Here is a 19,652-nt window from a genome sequence, read left to right as displayed (position 1 = left end):
AGATGAACTACCTTGTACCTTAGTCCAATTAGCAGCGCTTGGCAATCCCGATTACATCTGCTGCTGTGTTACCTGGACACGAATCTTTCAGTTGCCATGCCCCTGACGTCTCTTGGCGCAAAAGGGGCTTCAGCACCCACAGCTCGCTGGAATTGCTGGCTCTGGCACCGGCGGCCTCCCAGTGGGCATATTATTGGTGCGTGGCCCCCAGCCTAAGCTTTGTGGCGCGTTGCATTTTACGCATCAATTAAATCCCTTGCTTGGCCCTGTAGATTCGCGTGTCATCAAATAGCAGGGGTCAATTGTCTTGATCGATTGATTAATACTAGTGGGATTCCATGCATGCTGCGGATAGTATATTAGTGGTATATATTGATTAATGCAGCTATACAGATACGATACTGCCATACATCACACGTTCTGCTGTCTTCGTACATATCCTGCGATGCTTCTGTGTCTACTACATGTGCCTATATTTCTCTCAGGGCTCGTAACGCGTCTTTGTCTCCCACTCAGCAAGCAGCCGCGTCATCAACCGAACCCACAACTTTGTAAGCAATTTTGTAAACAAAGACCAAAATCCAAAAAGAGGGGCCTCAGCTCGGCCCTCCACACGTGACGGGCCAGCTCGATGCATGCAGTTGCGGCCGTGCGTGATGTGGGCTGGCACTTGCCTGGTGGGAGAGATGGAGTCGATCTCGGGGCTCCAGCTCTAGATCGGACATCTAGACTTTGGCCTCGATCTTCGACCAGGGATAGTTACAAGTAACAATGCTTATCAGAGCCTCTAAAACAGGCCAATTGAGTCTCCAGCCATGCCTCTTTTTATATACCGAATTTGTATATTCCATCTTCCCTCCTCGTGATCGTGATGAAGGAATATCAAGCTCCTGCTCTCTGTCTTGTCCGTCTCTCAACTCAGATGCCCACTTAGACTCCCATGCCAGAAGTGAGCGTCATCTGAACGGTCCGCCGCCAAACGCGTTTGCCTTGCCTACTGGCACATGCCCCCTCTTGGTCTCCCTCGAGGCTGGGGGGATTTTTTGCTTTCTACCTAACCTTCTTCACCTCCCAGTACTCTATCCTAACCATCTGCAACACTACTATTTCAATCTTGTTTTTTTTCCCCACCCCTTGAACACCTCTACATCATCCTTGTTTCAGCATAGTATTTTTCTTCTTTTTTTTCTCCTCTATATTCTCACTCCTTCGTTACATTTGATTTCCCTGTTACTCGAAAACTCACAATTCATTGACTTCTAATACCGCTCATCGGAATGCCACTCACTCCCCAGGAGTACCTGGACTGGTGGCTCACCACAGCTCTTGATCCTCTCAAAGAACTTGTCGACAAGGAGGCATTAGGATGCGGTCCTCAGCATGTTGGTTTTGAGCAGACAGTTCAAAAAAGACAGCGAGGTTTTGATAATGATGTCGACCTGCGAGAGGCTCTGCGGCTGCACGTCAAGCGGCTTTCCTCTCACCAGACTCCTGAAGCCTCCTGCAACCCAAGAAACAAACTGAGAGAGCTTACTTTGAACGTCTTCAAGAAACCCGAGGATGGGGGCCTAGTTCCCGACAAAGTACTCGATGGCCTCGCTGATCTCAACTCTGTCGAGCTTCGGCGCCGTCGCCTCGTGGCTGAGACTCCTCTAATTTTCAGAGCCGGCCATCCTGCTTATGGATCAGCGGCAATGGTTCAAGAGCTGAATAGAAAGGCTACGGAAAAGTTTAACCAGTTTTACATGGGCTTCAGAGCATCCGTAAGTATCTCCCAAAAGCTGCACACTTGTTCTACCGCTAACCTCCTCTCAGATGGTTGTTGAAGAGTTGAAGCAAGCGAAAGTCACCAGAAAGCCTTCTGTGGAGATTATGGCAGTTGTGAACGCTCTCTTCCCAGCTCATGACCTTTTGAAAAACTCAGACGACATTAGTCTTGTTCCATGCACTGACTCTCTTCTCGGCTGCATCCGTTTCACGGTTCTCTACCATCTCTTGGGAGACAACCCGTCGAGCGACAAACAGCAAGCCATGATACAAGAGAAGCTGTTTATCTGGTGCAGTCTGCCAAGGTATGAAGCGGCGTACAAAGCATTCGCTCAATACATTGAGGAGTTCAAGACAATCGAGTCTCTCTGCTTCAATGTCCTCCAGCTAGCAGAGAAAGAATCTTCTCGCCGAAGATCAGGATCAGGACCTCGCCGTCCTTCCTTTACCCCCAATTCCGTGGTCATGGTCAAATCCATCCTCAAAGGTTCTCCCCAGAGCCCCCGTGAGGTGGAAAGTCTGACTGGTTCTGGAAGATCTAATTCGCCAGAATTCGTGGCATCGGCGCCCCCTGTCCCCAATCCTTTGCTGAAAGGTCTCCCGGGACGAGAAGTCTCTCCTTCTAAAACCGACGGAGCGGCATTTGCTTTTGACCATTCATCTGCACCAAAGTTGAGAGTCAAAAACACTTCCACTCTGTCAAAAACCGCTTTTGACCAACATCCTCTCGCAAAAGACTTGAATCTTAATTCGAGAGAAAAGGCCCAGCTCGGACTTCTCCTCCCCAAGCAGAAAAATCGCCGCAAGTTTTAGTATGATGCTGGCGGCGAAACTGTTGTCAAAGGAGAAAAGGTTGATGTCAAGACTTTTGACCCCAGCAAAAAGTTGAAAAAGAAGCTGCCGATGAAGCAAAAGTCGTTGCCAACGAGACAGAAATCATTGCCGGCCAAGCAGAAATTGTTGGAGACAAAGCAAAAGCTATTGCCAGCCAAGAAGAAGCAGTTGCAGGCGAGAAAGAAGAGAGAAGATGATGACATCCCGCCGGTTCCCCCCACACCAGACATTCCTGAGTCTATGAAGGCAACAATCACAAGAACCAGTCTCAAGCTCCTTCAACGAATGCGGTCGCATCCAGAAATGCAAAAGTTTCCTCAGATTGCCTCAGTTCTTGCTGGTGAGAAAGCCAAGTCGACCACCAAGCTGGCGAAGCCGCCGCCTACTCGCCCCAAAGCCGCTCAAGGTCAAGTTCGAGATAGCTTCTATCTCCGTACGGCATCTTTCCCCGAAGCAAGTATTCGAAACAGCCAACACAGCCTGTATAGTCAGCGAGCCCCTTCTACGCAGTCAGTAGACAGAGCCAGCGCCATGAGAAAGCAAGATAGTGCTGCCGCTCAAGAACAAGCATCACTAAGCAAACCTGAAGTCAGATACAGCATGTGCCAACCACGGCTATCTAACATGGAATACACAAGACTCTATCTTATAGAGGAGGCCAACGCCAAAAAGGAAAAGCGCCCTTGCGAACTTCCTCCTCCTAGGAAAGTTTGGCTCTGGGGACCTCGTTGGGAAGAGTTTCTCGTATTGCCTAAGCTTCCAGCAGCCATCAGACGTCGGTTTTCCCTCGGTACTGGCGATGAAGAGAAGAAGCCCATGGATTTGGAGCCACTTGGCCGAGGACATGATTCGGATGCCGACTCCGTGGAGACTGTCAAGGGAAAGACATCGGTGTCTGCTAAACCGCCTCGGCTGTCTTTGAATCTTGACAATATGACTTCCTCTCTGATGCACTTGGTACCTGTGGAGTCGGGAAAGGCAAACCAGATTTTAGGCAGGCCGCAGGCCCATAAAGTTGTGCAGGCTTCTGGTCAGGAAAGCCCAGTCTTGGGCCATTTCGCTCCTGAATATGTGAGGCAAAGCTGGTGAGTTGAGCCTACAAGTTTGAATTCCCGCCAAGTTGAAATAACATACTGATATGAGAAATAGCGTATCGACGACTCACAAGGCTGAGAATCCGCCTCACACATCAACAGTGTCCTCCGTATCTACTGGCGTAAGTGAAGAAGAAGAAGACTTGTACTCTGACGACCGACATCTATGGCCGCCCCCAATCTGTCAACGAGGCGCGTGGCTTGATCCCGTTTCTCCCACAACTGAAGAAGTCACAGAATCCGTGCGTGACGAAGGAGACAGCATTGAGAACACGACACCGCAGCTTAGTGATGACACTTTTGAAACATCGTCCATCTATTCGGATGATAGTGCTAGAACTGCCGTCTTTCTCGGCAACAACGGCAGCGGCAAGGAAATTGAGGATGCTCCCAAAACTCCCCAGACAGCTCGCCACCACCCTGAGCAGCTTAAGATGCCAAATGAAGCATCACCTGTGCGCCCTGGTATTCCATTTAGCTACAGCTGTGCCTCGTTCAACTCAGTGTCTTCCGATCGCTCCTCGCTGACGCATTTCCCCATCTCAGCTGAACAAAGATCAAGGGCCACCACAGAAGAGATGGTGCAGGGTATCCTTAGCCAGTCCGGCGGCCGCCTCTGTGTTGAAGATGCCCGCCAAGTTCAGTTGGTGGAGAGGAAGCAGAGCACCGAGATTCAAGCCTCGTCGGCTGATATTTGGAACACCAACGAGTACATGGAACCAGAGCTTCAGCCAGCCCCCCTTAATCTATCCAAGAAGCCCTCTATCGCGAAGCCAAAGCATGGTTTACATGAACCACCTTTGAAGTCCAAGACGAATCCCGATATTCTGGAAAGCATCCAGCCGTTCATATATACAGGCAAGGGGAGCAACTTGGTGAGCGGAGCTCCTCAGAAGTTCCATGAGAAAATCAAGTCGTACGAATCTGGCTTTGTGCCTCTGCCTGGATCTCTTCTTTATGAGGCTGATAAGAATACGGACATTATTCGAATCCCGCGAAATCTATCTGATAGCTCCAACTCAAGCAGTTCTAGTTCGGCCGTTATCACTCCATCCAAGCCTGGTCCAAGCAAACAAACAAGCTACGCAGCCCAGCGCGCGGAACCAAGATCTGCTCGCTCTATGAATGAACTATATGGTGCTGCTTCACTAAGCAATGGCTCTCCGTCTCAGCAACGAAAACAACCCTCTCCTACTCTGAGCGATTTGGACGAGTTCTTCGGGGTCGGTCCTTATGAAAAGGCGTTCTTGGAAAAGCATCCAGAGGCGGCAAAACCGTTTGTCCTTCCTCCCAAGCTCCCACAGTTGCCGGTAGCACCAGTCTTTACGGCACCTGCACAGGCTACACTGATGCTTCGCCGACGAGACAAGAACACACAGCAACACCGCACTCCTCCAGTGCCAGATAGGGGCGCACAGCAACTCCAGACTCCTCCACTGCCAGACAGAGGCACACAACAAATCCAGACTCCTCCAATGTCAGGCGGAGGCACACAACGGCTCCATACTCCTCTACAGCCTACAGTCCAAAGAGTCATGGAGAGAAAGCCAAACACCTCGGTGAACGTGAGCAGCTTCGCGTTACACAGAGCTCAAGGTAACAAGGCGACCATCCTGCCAGTAGTTGAGGGAAGAAGCCGTGCGAACACGACTAATACCAGAGGCCGCGACGTTGCTACCGGCCCAGACCGCAATTACGAGGATAGCATATCCGAAGAGCACATGCCACAGCAGACGTTTCTCGACGACGTTCACCGGTTCTCTCTTCAGCGGTACGATGTCAGCGCTCGTCGACCTTCGACTGCCCATGCTCGCCCCAACACCCTGTTTGAGCAAGCTGCGCCGATCTCGCCCGTGGAGAATGTCCCTTCTGAGGGCAAGAAGATCTCTAACACGCCTGCTACAACGCTGGGAAATCTCTTCCGACGGCGTAATCGGAATTGTAAGGAGAATTAATAATTGCCCTTGAGCACTAATCTTTGTATGTATGAGTAAACTCAACACAATTCAGCCATGAGAGCTGCTAAGGAATGGGATATGGGGATATGGGAATGGAAATAAGGAAATCATATTGCGCGCAACAGGCTAGATAGCCAGATAATTCGATTTAGGTAGTTTGAAAAAAGGTGCTTTGAAATTTACAACTTTGTGAGTCTATAGTGAAGGGTGATGAATTTGTTTGCGTGCTTGTTGGCGCCTTTGCTTTCAAACCCTACAAACTCAAAAGACTGGCCGACGCGGTCTGGAGAAGATTGATCTACAAAGTTCGCCCACCTATACTAAAACACGTCGTTGGTTGATCTTCTCAGCTCCAATTTTCAACGTTGCCACCAAACTCGTACGATAACACAACTTGACTCGCGATCTTAATTACCTGCCATCGGCTTCGTCTTGGCAAAGTCCCCTCGGAAGAGAGACTGCCGAGAAAGAAATTATCAAATGCCTCTTTTCATATACAGCACTGGCGATCCAGCGACATAACCCGACAAGGAAGAAAAAATAAGCCATAACCTCATTCGCTAAACTTCGTCCCGGAACCCTGGTCGAAAGAGCAGCGGGAACTGGCTCTAACAGGCATCCCGGACCATCCACACCTCAAGCGAGAAGGCGTAACGAAGACAAAGAGCAGGGCTACGGAAGGGGGGAGAGGAAATACACAGAGAGAGAGAGAGAAAGGAAAAAAATAGGGACCCTTGAACGGGACGTTTCGCTTGGCCCGCCGGGTTGGAACGGAAGCATCTCGGGCATTGCTTTCTCGCGGCCCGTCGCAAGAAGATGCGCGCTCCGGGCCAAGAGATGAGGTAATGTTACAGCACACTACCTACCACTGCGGAGCCTCGAGCCTGACTTGTCAAGTGTGTCTAGCATCGCAGCTGTAGCCGTACAATGAGCAGCGTCCGGTATGTCTTAGTCGGAGGGGGGGGGAACAGGCCACCAGAATCCGCGTGCTGGGTGTGGTGTTTCAGAACCGAATCGCCCGCCCAATGCCCATCACCAAGCAACCACATCGTTCGACCCAAGAAAGCGGGGGAAGAAGAGCAAAATGGCCCTTCAACTTGCCTTGCAGGCGTGGGTAAGGACGGTGATTTGCCAGATGCAGGATTTCGGTTTACCCCCCCTCCCCTCCTCTCTCTTTGCTTCCCATCTGCCATCCTTTTTTTTCTCCAACACACACACGAGAGCCGAACCCCGGACACACGCGGAGAGCGAAACTGAGACATGGCTTTGATAGCGGCCCAATATGTGTGGCAGCGAAGCCTTGTGTATCGTCGAATCCCCAGCCGCACCGCTGGAGGGGGGAGGGGGGTTGGCAGAGCAGAGACACGCACGAGCACAGCACGCCAGCGCTACGGCATGCATGGAATCATCATGGCCACGCACGAAATACGATCCGATTACATGGCGGAGGTGTTGGTCTGCTGGGCTCCAGGATTGGGGGTCAGTCAGCCAGCCATCAACCACCAAAGCCCAAAGCCGGGCCAGGCCAAACCGGCATCATGGCCAGCGGCAAAAGAGGACTGTTTCATTCCCTCCTCTCACTCCCCCACTTTCCGGATGGTGGGCTAAGGCACAATCTCACAGGCACACCCTTTTCCCGTTTGGCCTTATTTCTTCTAATCGTCTCTGCTTGGTCTTTTCGGAGTCCAGGCATACCGCGTGCATATGGGGGATGTAATTCAATGACAGATGCAAATGACCCCACGTTGTGCTCCATATCTAACTTTGTTTTACCTGCTTAAAAGTCTGGGGAAGAAGAAATCGATGTGGTAATTCTCCGAGCAGCCCGACCTGCAAAAGTTGCCTTGTAACGTAAGGGAATGCAAATCAAATCTGTCGATTTTCTCAAAAGGCAACATGCGGCACACGATACACGTACGTAATAAATCGCACACACAGCGAATTTGTCGTTCCATGTCCCGCCTCGGCCTGCATGCTCTGCCGCGCCAGACCCTTTGATCAGCCTCACCAAAAAAGACACGCCAGCAGAGAAAAAGATCATCCGCTAAGACGGAGACTAGGCAATGACAGATGGGAAAATCAGCGCTCAGCCCGTGCCGAAGGGGGCTGCCTGCGTCGGCCAAGTCGAAAACAGAGATGGATAGACGGCTCGGAGAATGCACAAGGAGAAAAAAAAAAAGAGAAAATCTCCCTTCCATACGGTACGACGTGGAATGGATATCACGGCTCCTTGCTTCTGCCCTGACCGGTTCGGCAAGGAGTTCCCGATCTTTGGCCCCCCGCCCCCAGCTTTTCATTCTTGACAAATTTCGAGGCTGAAACAGCCCTTGAGAACAATATCGAGGTGGTTACACAGCATCTTCCCACTCACCTGCCAAGCCATGTAAAAAAAAATCTTCTCCCTGCAATCTGTACAGTACCTACCGATGTGAGCTGTAAGGGATCCATGACCGTACATTAGATGCTATGGAGAAAAAAAGATGACGCCCACAAAAAACTTCAGCTCCGGTCTTAGTGCCAGAACCCCCAAAAATCCCACACGGCAACATGGCATCTGCTGGACGCTGATATCGACGTCATCTCGAACAAGAATAGAAGCTCCTCGGCGGCAAGATACCGCTATTTTCTTTCTTCTCGGTCACGCCTCGCCTCTTCGTTGGAGGGACAGCGGATCTGATGTTGGGGTGGGGAGTGGGTTCATGTCCCATCGAATAAAGCCCATGACCATAATCTGTCTTGTCTTGGTCCCTTGGAAAAACCAAACACTGTACTGTATTGTATTTTTCCTTTAGCAGTGCTACTCTACTTCGGAGGTACAGACAGGTACGAGTCATAACTGCTAGCAAAAGAGTGAGACTGCGAGGGAGGAGAAAAAAAGAAAAAAGACGGGAGAGGCTCGGCCAACGAAATGTCCTGAAACCGCCGCCCTACCACCTGAGCTTCACAGCCCGTGATTTTTAGTGCCTTGTCCATCGTCATGAGCATGAACGAACCGCGCTGGCTTGATACATCCTCCTCACCGCATTTTTTTCACCTACACTTTTTTTTTCATCCTCTCTCTCTCTGTGCTCTGTGTGGTCAGTCACCATGACAGGCGTGTCCCGATGCTGGCCTAGTTTCGCTCCCACGTATCATGTCATGCGAGATGAAGCAAAACAACTAACAAGATGTTCTGTCGAGATTAGATTGGACTGTCTCGTTCCTCCCTGCACGCGATGACGTGCTGCGATGCCATCCATCCGCTTATTCGGCTTCTTGAGATGTGATGAACGGATTGGCTTGGGCTTGGCATCAGAATCACGAGTAAGGGCCGCCTCATGGGAACGAAGCAACTCCCTTGCGAGTCCTGAATCAGGGCATGGCATACAATGGTCCGCCACGATCTAGAGCCTCGCTTTAGCGTGCGATTGCGGACTTTGCCGCATAGTATTTGAATACTACTTATTTTTTTATATGCGTTTTTTTGGAGAACGTCGTAGGATAATACCCATTGGGAAAGGCATCATCGGGGAAAGGGAGGGGAGAAACAAGGTCATACGACGAGGGCAAGCATGAAAAATAAAGTGCAAAGACAGTCTTGGTATGTAGGTCTTTTTGTCGGAGGATAAGTTCCTTGAAGGATCAATGGCAGTCGTTCAATACGATGTCTTCCCATGGCCTCGGGCTATTAGACGGTCCGCGGCTCCATGTCAGTAGGGCGTCGACGCAGGCATCGATGTAATGTATGTCTCAAGGTTTAAACAATGGTCTGCTTGGCAGATGTGAAGGCATGGTTTGCTGACCACGTACGTCTACATGTACAGTATATGGGCATATAAGCGCTATGCCAGCAACCTTTCAGAGCAACATTGAAAACATGTCCTGTAACAGTACCATACGGTACAGGGGAGACTTCACATGCCGTCGCCCCGGATGTGTCAGGGCTTTTTGACAAAGCTGAGAGATGATAGCCGTTCGTGAAGGATGCAATCAGCCATCGTCCAGAATATAGTAGATACCTGCAGCTTGCCGTATGCGAACGCATCCAGCAATGTACACTCCCACTCCCAGGATCCGTAGACTCAAAATCACCAGGTTGCAAGTGCCTTGCTGAGCAACCTTGAACAAGCCCTTTAGCCTACCACTCCCAACGCATGGCATTGGCCGAGCCGTCAAAGTGCTGGTGTAAGCGCCAGCCTAGCCGGTTTGCTTGCTCCTTTGAAGCTATGGCCGCCACGCCGTTCCCCGAACTTGTGCTTGTTTGATTGATTTTCTTGCCACCGAAGATTTGGCATGGGCTGAGCGGTGCGGCGCGAGGGCGGTCCGCATGGTGTTTATCCGCCGTTCAAACTCAAATATCGTCGGTGAGTCTAGACTGGCCGCTCAATTGCCTAAAGGAGGAGACATTGGGCTCTGCTGGGCAGCTGGGCTTGAGATTGACTTTTTACCCCAAAATCTATCATTACGAGGATTAGAGAAAAAAGGAAGGCTGTGAGATTCCTCTGCCCCCACCAGCTACTGTATATGGATGGATGGATGATGGGGCTACCATTTGACTATGTACTGCCTCATGAACAGTGAGTGGGCAGCTGGAATCGAAAAACTGCGCCCGAGTTGATCAATCACAACGGCGTGGCCACTACTGGACGCCGCCATTATGCTACTCGCAATGCTAAGGGGGTTGTAAATTGCGAATTCGTCTCTTTTTCACTCTTCATCTAAGCATCGTCTGGTAATAGCGCTGGCGCATAACGCTGCCCCTAGCAAGTCACATGAATGCCAGCACTCTGCGGTCACTCGATTACCGCTTCTCTGGAAGGGGAACAAGACAGCAGACGGATCCTCTTAGCAGAGTTAGACCCAGAGGCTAGATGCCACCATCGGGTGCCAAGGTCAGGGTTGTTACTAGCGATTGCTAAAAATCCAAGAGCCCGGCGTGGAGGATCAAGTCCAGTTCTTTTTTCGTGTCCATGTACCCCCAGGTAAATCTCCGTACCAAAGCCCACTTAGCCGCCTGGGACAATGTCACGTATTCAAATCCCAATTGCCAGCCTCATGGCAGGCCTAAGCCTATTGAAGTGCAAGGGCGGTCTTTCGGCATTGTTTTCTGGGGCCAGATGGTTACACAGGGGACGGAGGGTTCAATGCTGCTTTGTGCCATCGAAGCCGTGTCTCGAAATGTTTCCTCGAATGCGGGGAGGTTCAAGAATGCCTGTGTCACCATACAAAGTCCTATAGCGTCCTTTGGCCACAACTGATTTCCGAGAGAGACCAAGGTGAAATGTGAGTATGCGGCTCTCGGCATGTGAGAGTGTGAGTGTGTCTTGGGCGAGAAGGAGAAAAGACAGAGCGAAAGCCCGGCATACAGCTGGCTAGTGGAAGGATCTGTCTAGCCCACACTAATCGACTGAAGCAGTGCTCCGTATCTCCAGCCAAAGTGTTCTTGTTTAGCTTCATTTTATCAGTGGCAAGTTGAAAAGGGGAACATCGTGTCAAGGGAGCGTCGATCATTAGGCCTTGTGCGTGTTGAAATTAGCACTGCTGGTAACGCTAGTTTGAGTATCTCTTCATGAGTGGAGATTCAAAGCATGCTAATGTCCGTTAGTGATCACTTAGTATATCGCATGGCAGCATATGCGTACGAGTAGTGTACAAGAGTCGAGGCCAAAAAAAGCCCGAGTCGTCTTCTCCTAATCTGGCCACTCGAAGTGCCCCTCCATCGTGGCTTTTTCAAGGGCATTGAGTCGGGATGAGAGTTGACATACATAGACAGTACTTACAGGTCTATTTACCCGTAGGGCAATATCGGGGAATCGTCTCATGTGACCGTAAGAAGCTCGTCTGAGAGGTGGATTCGGCATAGCCAAGACTTCACGGAAAAGGTATCCATTCCGGGAAGCCCGACGAGGAGTCAACAGTCCAGTATCATGTTATGTACGAAGGAGTTCGGAGCAGCATACTAGATAAGCACGCAACACTCCTACATACGAGTACAGTACATACCACAAGGTTGTATGGGATGTGATTGATAACCTGTCACTTGCGCTCCGTCGTATTGACACTTACCTGTATGTTGCGGCTTTCGTTTCAACATCTGTCTTTGCTTTTCCATTACTCCCCAACAACATACTACGGCTGGTAGGCGGCAGCTGTCCACCTCATGGCGTGACATATCCTTCGTTGCCAGCGTTGCTGACCTTGGAGCTCGGTAATGCAGCCGTCTACTGGTCGAGCGAGCGTGGAGAATAGAGGCTAAATCTGTAAGCTGGGGAGAGAGTTGGCGTCAAAGACTGGCTGGTTCCATTGGGCGTGCCGGAATTCGTTGCAGCCAGGTCTTATTAGTAACTAGTACGAAGTAGCAGCACCTTGCGAGTTTCGAGGCTCTCTCCGTGGGATTAGTACGGAGTACCCAGGCCACAGCACTAACACGATCACCGTCAGGAAGCTGATGACTGCGGGGACCAGATGATGGCTTCAGCCGTTAGCGTCTCTACACGGTCCGTTGCGCCCGCTTCTAAACAGTCGCTAGTTAAACTCGCTGGTGAATCTTGAGGCACGGTTCACTTGGGGAGGGGCGTCGTTTAGTCGTCCGGAGAAGTTGTCTCAGCCGTGCCGTTTGGGATGAGCGGCTTATACGGATGGATTGCGGACGCGTGGCAACAACTCCCAATGGCAAGATGTTTCAAAGGTTCTCTGACCTCGAATTGCTCGTAGGAAATGCTGTCTCTCTACTGAAGCAGCGAGAGGAGGATATCGACCAGTCCCGTACAACACATAGCGAGCAGCGTCGGGCCGGTGTGATATTGCTGCCAACAGCACGATGTTATCCACAGGTATTCCGTGTTAAATACGTACGAATAGTAAGCTCTTCCATCGTGTTGGGCCGTGTCCTCAGCTCAGTTACCAATAAGAGAAGGCTCCTCTTCCTCCTCCCAGCGTCCAGATTAGTATACAGTATAAGTCCATGTAGTCGTGGAGACGGCTGTTATCGTGCCTGGATTGGACCGGGGTCTGGGCTGCCGTCTTTTAAACGGAGAAACCGTATTCGCTGCTTCTCTGGACAGGGTTCAGCATTGGCCAATCTCCTCGTTTGCAGAACAGCTGCGACTTCCGAGCGGCCAACACAGATCAGTCAGCCCCACGCCTCGTGGGGGTTTTGCTCGGAGCGTACCGTCTTGATTTAGCACAAGCAGCACCAGGTCTCCTGATGGCCCTTCTCCGCTCGATCTCGTCTGCTAGCTTTGAATGGGCACAGGCGTGCGTACTGTAGGATTTGCCTGTATGTCCGAGTACAGTGGGCTCATGGGGCTTTGTTGAGGCGGCTGATAAGATAATGATCTACAGACTGGAGTGTTCCTCGTGGAAGCTAGCGTGGACCGGGGCGGCTCAGCTCAGGGGCTCCAGTCTGGGACGGATCGTGACCTCGTACGGATACGCTCTCATTTCGTGCACGGTAGTTTTGATCACGCTCGAGGACAGGCTGTGACGTGGTGTACATGTACATATGTACGCGGTGCGTAAGAGTCGATGGAATCACGACCTAGGTAGATAGCGCATGTCAGTGTTGGCAAAGTTCGCTGTAGATGTACGAGTAGTTCAAATCTCCAGAAGAATAATCAGAAAATCCAAGACACTGGTAACACAGCCTCCAGGCACGGGTACAGCATGTTGCTGATATTGCATTTCGGGGAGGCTGCTTGATCATCATCCCGCATGCGCCGCACTTGCTGGACCTCCAGGTACAAATTAAACCAAATCACTAACCTTTCCGCCTGCGCGATGCAACGCTCTGATCGTCCTGGACCCTCTGGTTGGCGGCAACGAGATGCTCCGTAGCCCGGAGACCAGCCTGTTTATGACTTTGGCCCGGCGGTAATATGAGAGGGGAGAGACCCAACTTACTGGGCCCCTGGCTAGCGCCTATGGGAGAGAGGCCACGATGATAGTGTCAACTGCTGGGCGTACATGTCTGTACAGAGCGATTGCAGGCGCTGGAACGAGCAGATTATGTTCTTATCATATCAGCCAACTAGGCCAATTAGCAACGCGGGAGTTGTCTCGTATGAGCAAAGGCGTGTAATGTGAGTAGATATGCGACTACATGCGTGTACGTGTATGAGTGCTCGAAGATGGCCTTGTAACTGGAGGATGTTACGAGGATTGGTGGACCTACGAGAATCTCTTGGACCAACTGCTACAGGCACGACACTGAGCTTTATCAAATGGAAGGCGAGCTGCTGCTGCTGCTGCCACATAAACCCGAGCTGTACCTACATGTACGGAGGAGACAGTACTAATGTACGGATTTACGGTTAAGTTCAATGCCCTGAAGCGCCAAATCTCGTGCTAATGCTGCCTTTCCTGCAGTTGCTTCTGAGGTACCTACGAGTTAGCAGGTACACAGAGTACCTGGCACAGTATGTAGATTCTTCCAATGCGTGAGTCCTCGTACTGTACTGACAGCAACTCAGACAGCCCGAGGCAGTGACTGAGCAGCCTTGTGAAAACTCCAATCATCAATTCCCAAATCCTTCCGAGGAGGGGCTTCCCTTTGACCTCGACAATCCCAAGAATGAAGGGAATAAACGACGAGACGGCCATGATTCTTTCTCGTCACTCATCACGCCACGACCTGCCAGGGATTGCCGCCGATTACTGGGTCGCTATTGAATTAGCTCCGAGCTCTAGAGGAGCTGTCTAGTGCCATGACAGGGCACTCAATTCAGCCATGGCACGGGTTGGCCATTTCTCGGCGATGATGGCCTAATGATAGCTCTCCGGAGTATACGAAGTACTCGTACGAACACAGCTTACGGCTATTGGTATACATACCTCGAAACAGCATACGGCGCGAGTAGGATGAGTACGAGTGCAGATATCGAGCCATGCAGCAGCGCCGGACAAAGGACGACGGGTATCAATCCCTGTCCCTCAGTAGTGCCATCAGTTAGGTGCTACGACAGAAGCATCTCGACTCGGCTTGGCTGGAATCGTTACGCCAGCAACAGCCACACGCGGCCAGAAGAAGGAAAAAGGGCAAAAATAAGCCAGCCGCTAATAAGCTAATCAAATCCCATCAAAGGCCATCAATCTGTCGGTCTGGGCCTGAAACGATGCGCCGCCGCTTCAACCAGACATCGACCGGCCTTGCCTGTGTCCCTGCCTAAAGGGCACACACACACACACACACTTACACCTACTCGTACACACACTCAACGGCAATGGTGAATGGCTTCCGGGAGAGTGTGAGGAGACAGGCGAGAGGACAGGACAAGGAAGCATTTCCGCCGCCGACGACGACGACGATTATGCGCGCTGGCTGCTTAAACAACGAGCCATAATGCGAGTAGGGCTGCAAAGCAAAACTGCGGCGGGGACATTGGCCCGCACCCCCCGTCCACAAATCATGTCCAGCTACCTGACACACCCTGGGCTTGCCAGCAATGATATCATGATACAGGACGCTATGTCGGAAGCAACCTTTCTGATGCTTGTTCGCCGCAGAGTCTAGCCGGGGGGTTGAGGGGACTTGGGGGAGGCCAGAGGTGGACAAACGGCCTACTGCTTGTGCCTGCTCGCACCGTCACGCCTCTCCCAGACACCGCGTTGCACGTTGACGGGCCAGAAGATGGCGTCAGCAATGGCTTCCCCATATAGCGTGCCACATTCCCGAAGCACACTGGGCGTCAAGGTCCTGCAACCCATGCTCATGCTCTTCTCACCAGAGGCCGGCGTTGGATCTCGTTCCCTGGACGCAACTAGCCAGCAGTCCAGCCTCAGCTCCCAGGCCAGACTCGCAAGGGTCAGCTCTGGAACGAATGCTTGGTGCTTGACTCTAGCACTATTAAGAAGCTGGAATTGTCAGCTAGGCGGGGTCTCCTGAGAAGTGAGAAGAGACAAAAGACACCACGACGAGAAGCAGAGGTGCAGTGCAGGGGTGCGGCACGTCCCTCCCCCAGCACTCGCAGCTCCAACTCGGTACGAGTAACGAGCAGCAGCTTGACCCCTACCGACCAGGCTTCTTGTACCGGGGAGTACCTCCACGTCTCTCTGCAGGGACTGGCTGGCCGACGCTAGGATAGGGAATGTGTGGGTTTAGAGGTGGAGATGAGCGTCAAGGCCTCGACCCCGTCTAGATGTCATCTACTGCTCCTCCCATCAACCAAATCCTAAGCCCAAAGCTGGCTTGTACCCCCATCACAATCGTCTGTCCACGGGAGCGACGGCACAACAGCTCTTGAGTCGTAGCAGCATTAGGGGAATAACGGCGACTACTCGTACATGTACGGTACAGAGTGTCCAGGCGAGGTTGCGATTAGCTTCGCGCTTTGGACAATCCCACACGCCCCTTGCTTGGGTGGTGTGTTCCCAACCTCGTTCAGGCCTGGGGGCCAAGATGGACGGCTGTGGGGGGGAAAGAGAGCCCAAACAACGATTGACGGATGGTTCTCATGAGAGGATCTTATGTATATGATTTAAACGGATGCCGTTTGGACCCTGTCTCTCTGGCTGGTCGCCAAATAAGACCTCTCCTCCACCACAACCCCTCCATGCCGCCCAATCCTTACTTCTCTCTGCTCGCCACGATCTTCGCTTGCACCGTGCATTTCGGCCAGCTATCCCTCTGATCATCTCCAGTGCCGATGTCGATGAATTACCCAACGTGATACTAGCACGAACAGCCACTCAACCACTCCTGCCTGACGGGCCCTCCACCCTTCAATTTTCTACGCCGGCCGGCAAAAAAGGAAAGAAAAGAAAAGTGACAGAGCACAAAAGAGAGAGAGAAGAGCTTTTGTCAGCTTCAATCGCTGTTCATTTCTGCCTCTCAAGCCTCTTTCTCAATATCTCTTACCTCCCCCCACCTCTTACTTCTGTCTGCGAATAGCCTATTCCACGTGCCAACGCTTCTTTTCCCGAATACCAGCTTCGATTGGGCATGTGCTTGCTATTGACGTGTAATGGAACATACGCTCGCCATCGTGACGAACGAAGACTTTACCCAGTCAGACGATAACGGCATGTCCCCCGATGAAGGATCCTATGATGGGATGGTGCTGCCGTCGCCGTCTCCTACCGAGACCGCATGGAGAGCAGGCATTTCCACGGCACCTCTTCAGATGGGGCAGCTCTCGCCGGTGAGCTCCAATACCGACGCCAACCTAGACAACTCGTCTGTCCCGCCCATGGCCCATCATTCTGCATCGTCGTCGTCCTGTGTAGACTCTTGGAACCCCAGCTATGCCAATCCGGACGAGGGCGAAGAAGATTGGGACTGGGAGCAAGGCTCCGAAGAAGCACTCGCCATTCCAAAACTAGAGCCGATCGACGACGATATCAATCTGGAGGATGTAATCGCAGCCCCTCTGTCGCAAACGCCACCGAACGAGCTGCTTGGAGGACCCCAACTCAAGCAAAAGAGACCCCGTGGACGACCGAGGAAACATCCCCTGACCCCGATAGTCAGTGCGAATAAAGTGACCAAGGGTCGCTCCAAGACTGGGTGTATCACCTGTAGGAAACGCAAGAAGAAGTGTGATGAGGCAAAGCCAAGGTGTACGTAGGCTCTGTTCGAATTTCATAAGGCATTGTAGTCTACTCACGCTAACATATGGCTGGATCAATAGGCATGAACTGTGAGAAGAACGCCGTCGTCTGTGAGGGATATCATGAAAAGCAAGTTTGGAAGAGCGGCAGGGAAAGGGCTGAAGAGGGTACGTTGAACCAGATTTGAAAGCAAAGAATCTGGGCATAGCAACACCACGGGCTTCCGAACCATCTAACTAACCCTCACAGTAGAACGACAGCGATGGGAGAACCTACCCATTATCACCATGCAGCCCATCTTTCATGGCGTAGAAACCACCGAAGACAAGATATTTTGGAAGCATTACGTTAACCACTTCAGCAATGTGCTGACGGTTGAAGGAGAGGCCAAGAACGCCTTCAAGGACATCATACTGCAACTCGCCAATCAGCATCAGGGCTTGATGCACTCGATACTTGCGGCTAGCAGCAAGCATATCGACTGGGACACGCCTTATGGCATGAAGATTCTTCAGAACAACCCATCCACGAGCAAAGAGACGCTGGAGCAACGCTCCGAGTATCACCACGACGAGGGCATGAGACGAATGTATGCCGAGATGAATGAAGAGACGGACAAGAACGACCCTGAGTACAAGACAATTCTGGCTGCTCGGTACGGCCAGATGATGTGCCTACTCCTCCAGACTCGAGCCGAGGGCAACCCGCGAGGCGACCACAGAGTTCATCTGCAGGCGTACAAGTTCCTAGTGCAGCACTCGCCTCCGGAAGATACAAACTTTCTCACCTTCATCACGGAGTTTTTCCAGTATCACATTTATGCCGACGATCTCTTCTGGTACCCTGAAAAGAAGACGGAGCGCCTCGCGTCGGAAGACTGGGAGCCGACGATGCCTATTCATCCTCCACGCCTACTGGGAGTCGCTGATGGGCTATTTCGCCACCTCTCCGAGATTACCAGCATTCGAAACGCAATCCGTGTCAACATGGCCAACGCTGTCGACCCCCTTGTGGACTACACCAGTCTGTACAAGGCCGCCGAGATTGATGCCGCCATCAGGGAGTGGACGCCACGCTGGCCGTCTGGTGACAGCCGTGATCGTGTCGGGCTGCTGTACAAGCAGATGCTATGGGTCTATCTGTTCCGGACGATATACCCTCCCTCGGCCCTTCCTGGACGTCGTAGCACCATTGGCTCATTACCCACGGTTGTGTTTTCTTCAATGCCGTCGAACCCACAGCCGCGACGAGCTTCGATGGCTGCGGCCATTGGCACCACGGCTGCTTCTCCGCTCATGGGAGCGGGCAACCCCTTCTCCCGTTCGAAGACGACGCACAGCGCTCCATCTACTCGTCATCCCTCAAGAACTAGCTCTATGCACGAAGGAGATTTGCCATCGGAGGCACAGAGACAGCGGCCTTCATCTCCGCCACCCGCCCGTCGACCGGCACAAGATGACAAGCGGATCACACTGGCAGTTGACGAATCGCTGGGGCTTCTGGAATCATTCAAGCCCTCGGATCCATCACAGACTCTCCTTTTGATCCCATGCCTAGTGATTGGAACGGCTTGCTTCGAACCCGACCAACGATATCGCATCAAAGCAGCCGTCAGGGCAGTGCGAGGGTATACAGGCTTGAAGAACTGCGATCGCGTCCTGGAGTTGCTTGAAGAAGTGTGGGCGCTCATGGATCAAGGCGACTGGGTGGCTGTTTGGGATTGGCAAAGGGTCGCGAGGCGAATGGGCCTCGACTTTCCCTGCACATGATGAGGCATACTGATTTTGGCCTTTTAAGCGTCTTTTATCTCATGGCGATTTCTTTCTTTCTTTCTCCTTTTCTTTTCTTTTCGAAGAGTTTTGATTCTATCAAATCATTCTGCTTTTCTAGAAAGTCCCGTTCCTAGTAATGGCTCCTCTTTCATAAAAGACTCTTTAAATCAAAAACAAAGGTTCACAGCGCCGAACTCTTTTCAACAGCACACAGCATATCATTGCCGTTTTTTATACCAACGGCCCCAATATCCATATACGTTTTTTTTCCGCGGCGTTTAAAACATATACGTTTTTTAACGCTGCAGTCATCCTATCTATATATGCTTAGATAGAACACCAATACCGTTAGTCCAGTCTAACAATCACGCTTAGATACTATCAGTATCACAGAGAAGGGGGTGGAGGAGGGGGGTCTTTTTCAGCAGTTTCTTTCATATTTCGTATCGAGGATGATGGTTTTTTTCACGGCTGGGGGATTTGGTTTTTTGGAGTTTCACGGAACTGGTGGTAGCATGCCAGCCATGCGGACTGAAAGTGCTTCATTTATCGCACATGGCCTGGTTCAGGAGGGAGGCGGAGGAAAGGAGGAGGGTGGTTAGCCTGGGGGATCTTTTATTGTCTTTTTTTTTGTTCTTGCTCTTGTCCACGGCGTTGTCTCAAAAATGTTGGTTCCCTGTTCTTCATCCTTCTGTTTCTGC

General features: G+C 51.6%; 4 protein-coding genes across 4 annotated transcripts; 3 read left to right on the top strand and 1 right to left on the bottom strand.

Moving 5' to 3' along the window:
* Positions 1-1,277: 1,277 nt before the first annotated feature.
* On the top strand, positions 1,278-5,650 carry M431DRAFT_82547 (hypothetical protein; the record flags this gene model as incomplete). Its single annotated transcript, XM_024923181.1, has 5 exons — positions 1,278-1,763; positions 1,816-2,445; positions 2,581-3,686; positions 3,751-5,092; positions 5,162-5,650. The coding sequence occupies 5 exons, from the start codon at positions 1,278-1,280 to the stop codon at positions 5,648-5,650; spliced, it is 4,053 nt and encodes a 1,350-aa protein (XP_024775648.1).
* A 1,567-nt stretch (positions 5,651-7,217) lies between these two features.
* Positions 7,218-8,042, bottom strand: M431DRAFT_552762 (hypothetical protein). Its single transcript, XM_024921371.1, has one exon. The coding sequence runs from the start codon at positions 7,948-7,950 to the stop codon at positions 7,423-7,425; it is 528 nt and encodes a 175-aa protein (XP_024775647.1). The 5' UTR covers positions 7,951-8,042; the 3' UTR covers positions 7,218-7,422.
* A 3,995-nt stretch (positions 8,043-12,037) lies between these two features.
* M431DRAFT_414632 (hypothetical protein) lies at positions 12,038-12,972 on the top strand. The gene has a single exon (XM_024914963.1). The coding sequence runs from the start codon at positions 12,271-12,273 to the stop codon at positions 12,814-12,816; it is 546 nt and encodes a 181-aa protein (XP_024775646.1). The 5' UTR covers positions 12,038-12,270; the 3' UTR covers positions 12,817-12,972.
* A 3,846-nt stretch (positions 12,973-16,818) lies between these two features.
* On the top strand, positions 16,819-18,948 carry M431DRAFT_84312 (hypothetical protein; the record flags this gene model as incomplete). Its single annotated transcript, XM_024923420.1, has 3 exons — positions 16,819-17,188; positions 17,260-17,346; positions 17,429-18,948. The coding sequence occupies 3 exons, from the start codon at positions 16,819-16,821 to the stop codon at positions 18,946-18,948; spliced, it is 1,977 nt and encodes a 658-aa protein (XP_024775645.1).
* Between the last annotated feature and the right edge of the window lie 704 nt (positions 18,949-19,652).

Source organism: Trichoderma harzianum (assembly GCF_003025095.1).
Source record: "Trichoderma harzianum CBS 226.95 unplaced genomic scaffold M431scaffold_5, whole genome shotgun sequence".
Taxonomy (NCBI): domain Eukaryota; kingdom Fungi; phylum Ascomycota; class Sordariomycetes; order Hypocreales; family Hypocreaceae; genus Trichoderma; species Trichoderma harzianum.
This window is presented reverse-complemented; position numbering and strand designations above follow the sequence as displayed.

What these genes read in the sequence shown, in the direction of transcription:
- M431DRAFT_414632 (XM_024914963.1), top strand. Translation starts at nt 12,271, where the DNA reads ATGGATTGCGGACGCGTGGCAACAACTCCCAATGGCAAGATGTTTCAA.
- M431DRAFT_552762 (XM_024921371.1), bottom strand. Translation starts at nt 7,950, where the DNA reads ATGAAAAGCTGGGGGCGGGGGGCCAAAGATCGGGAACTCCTTGCCGAA.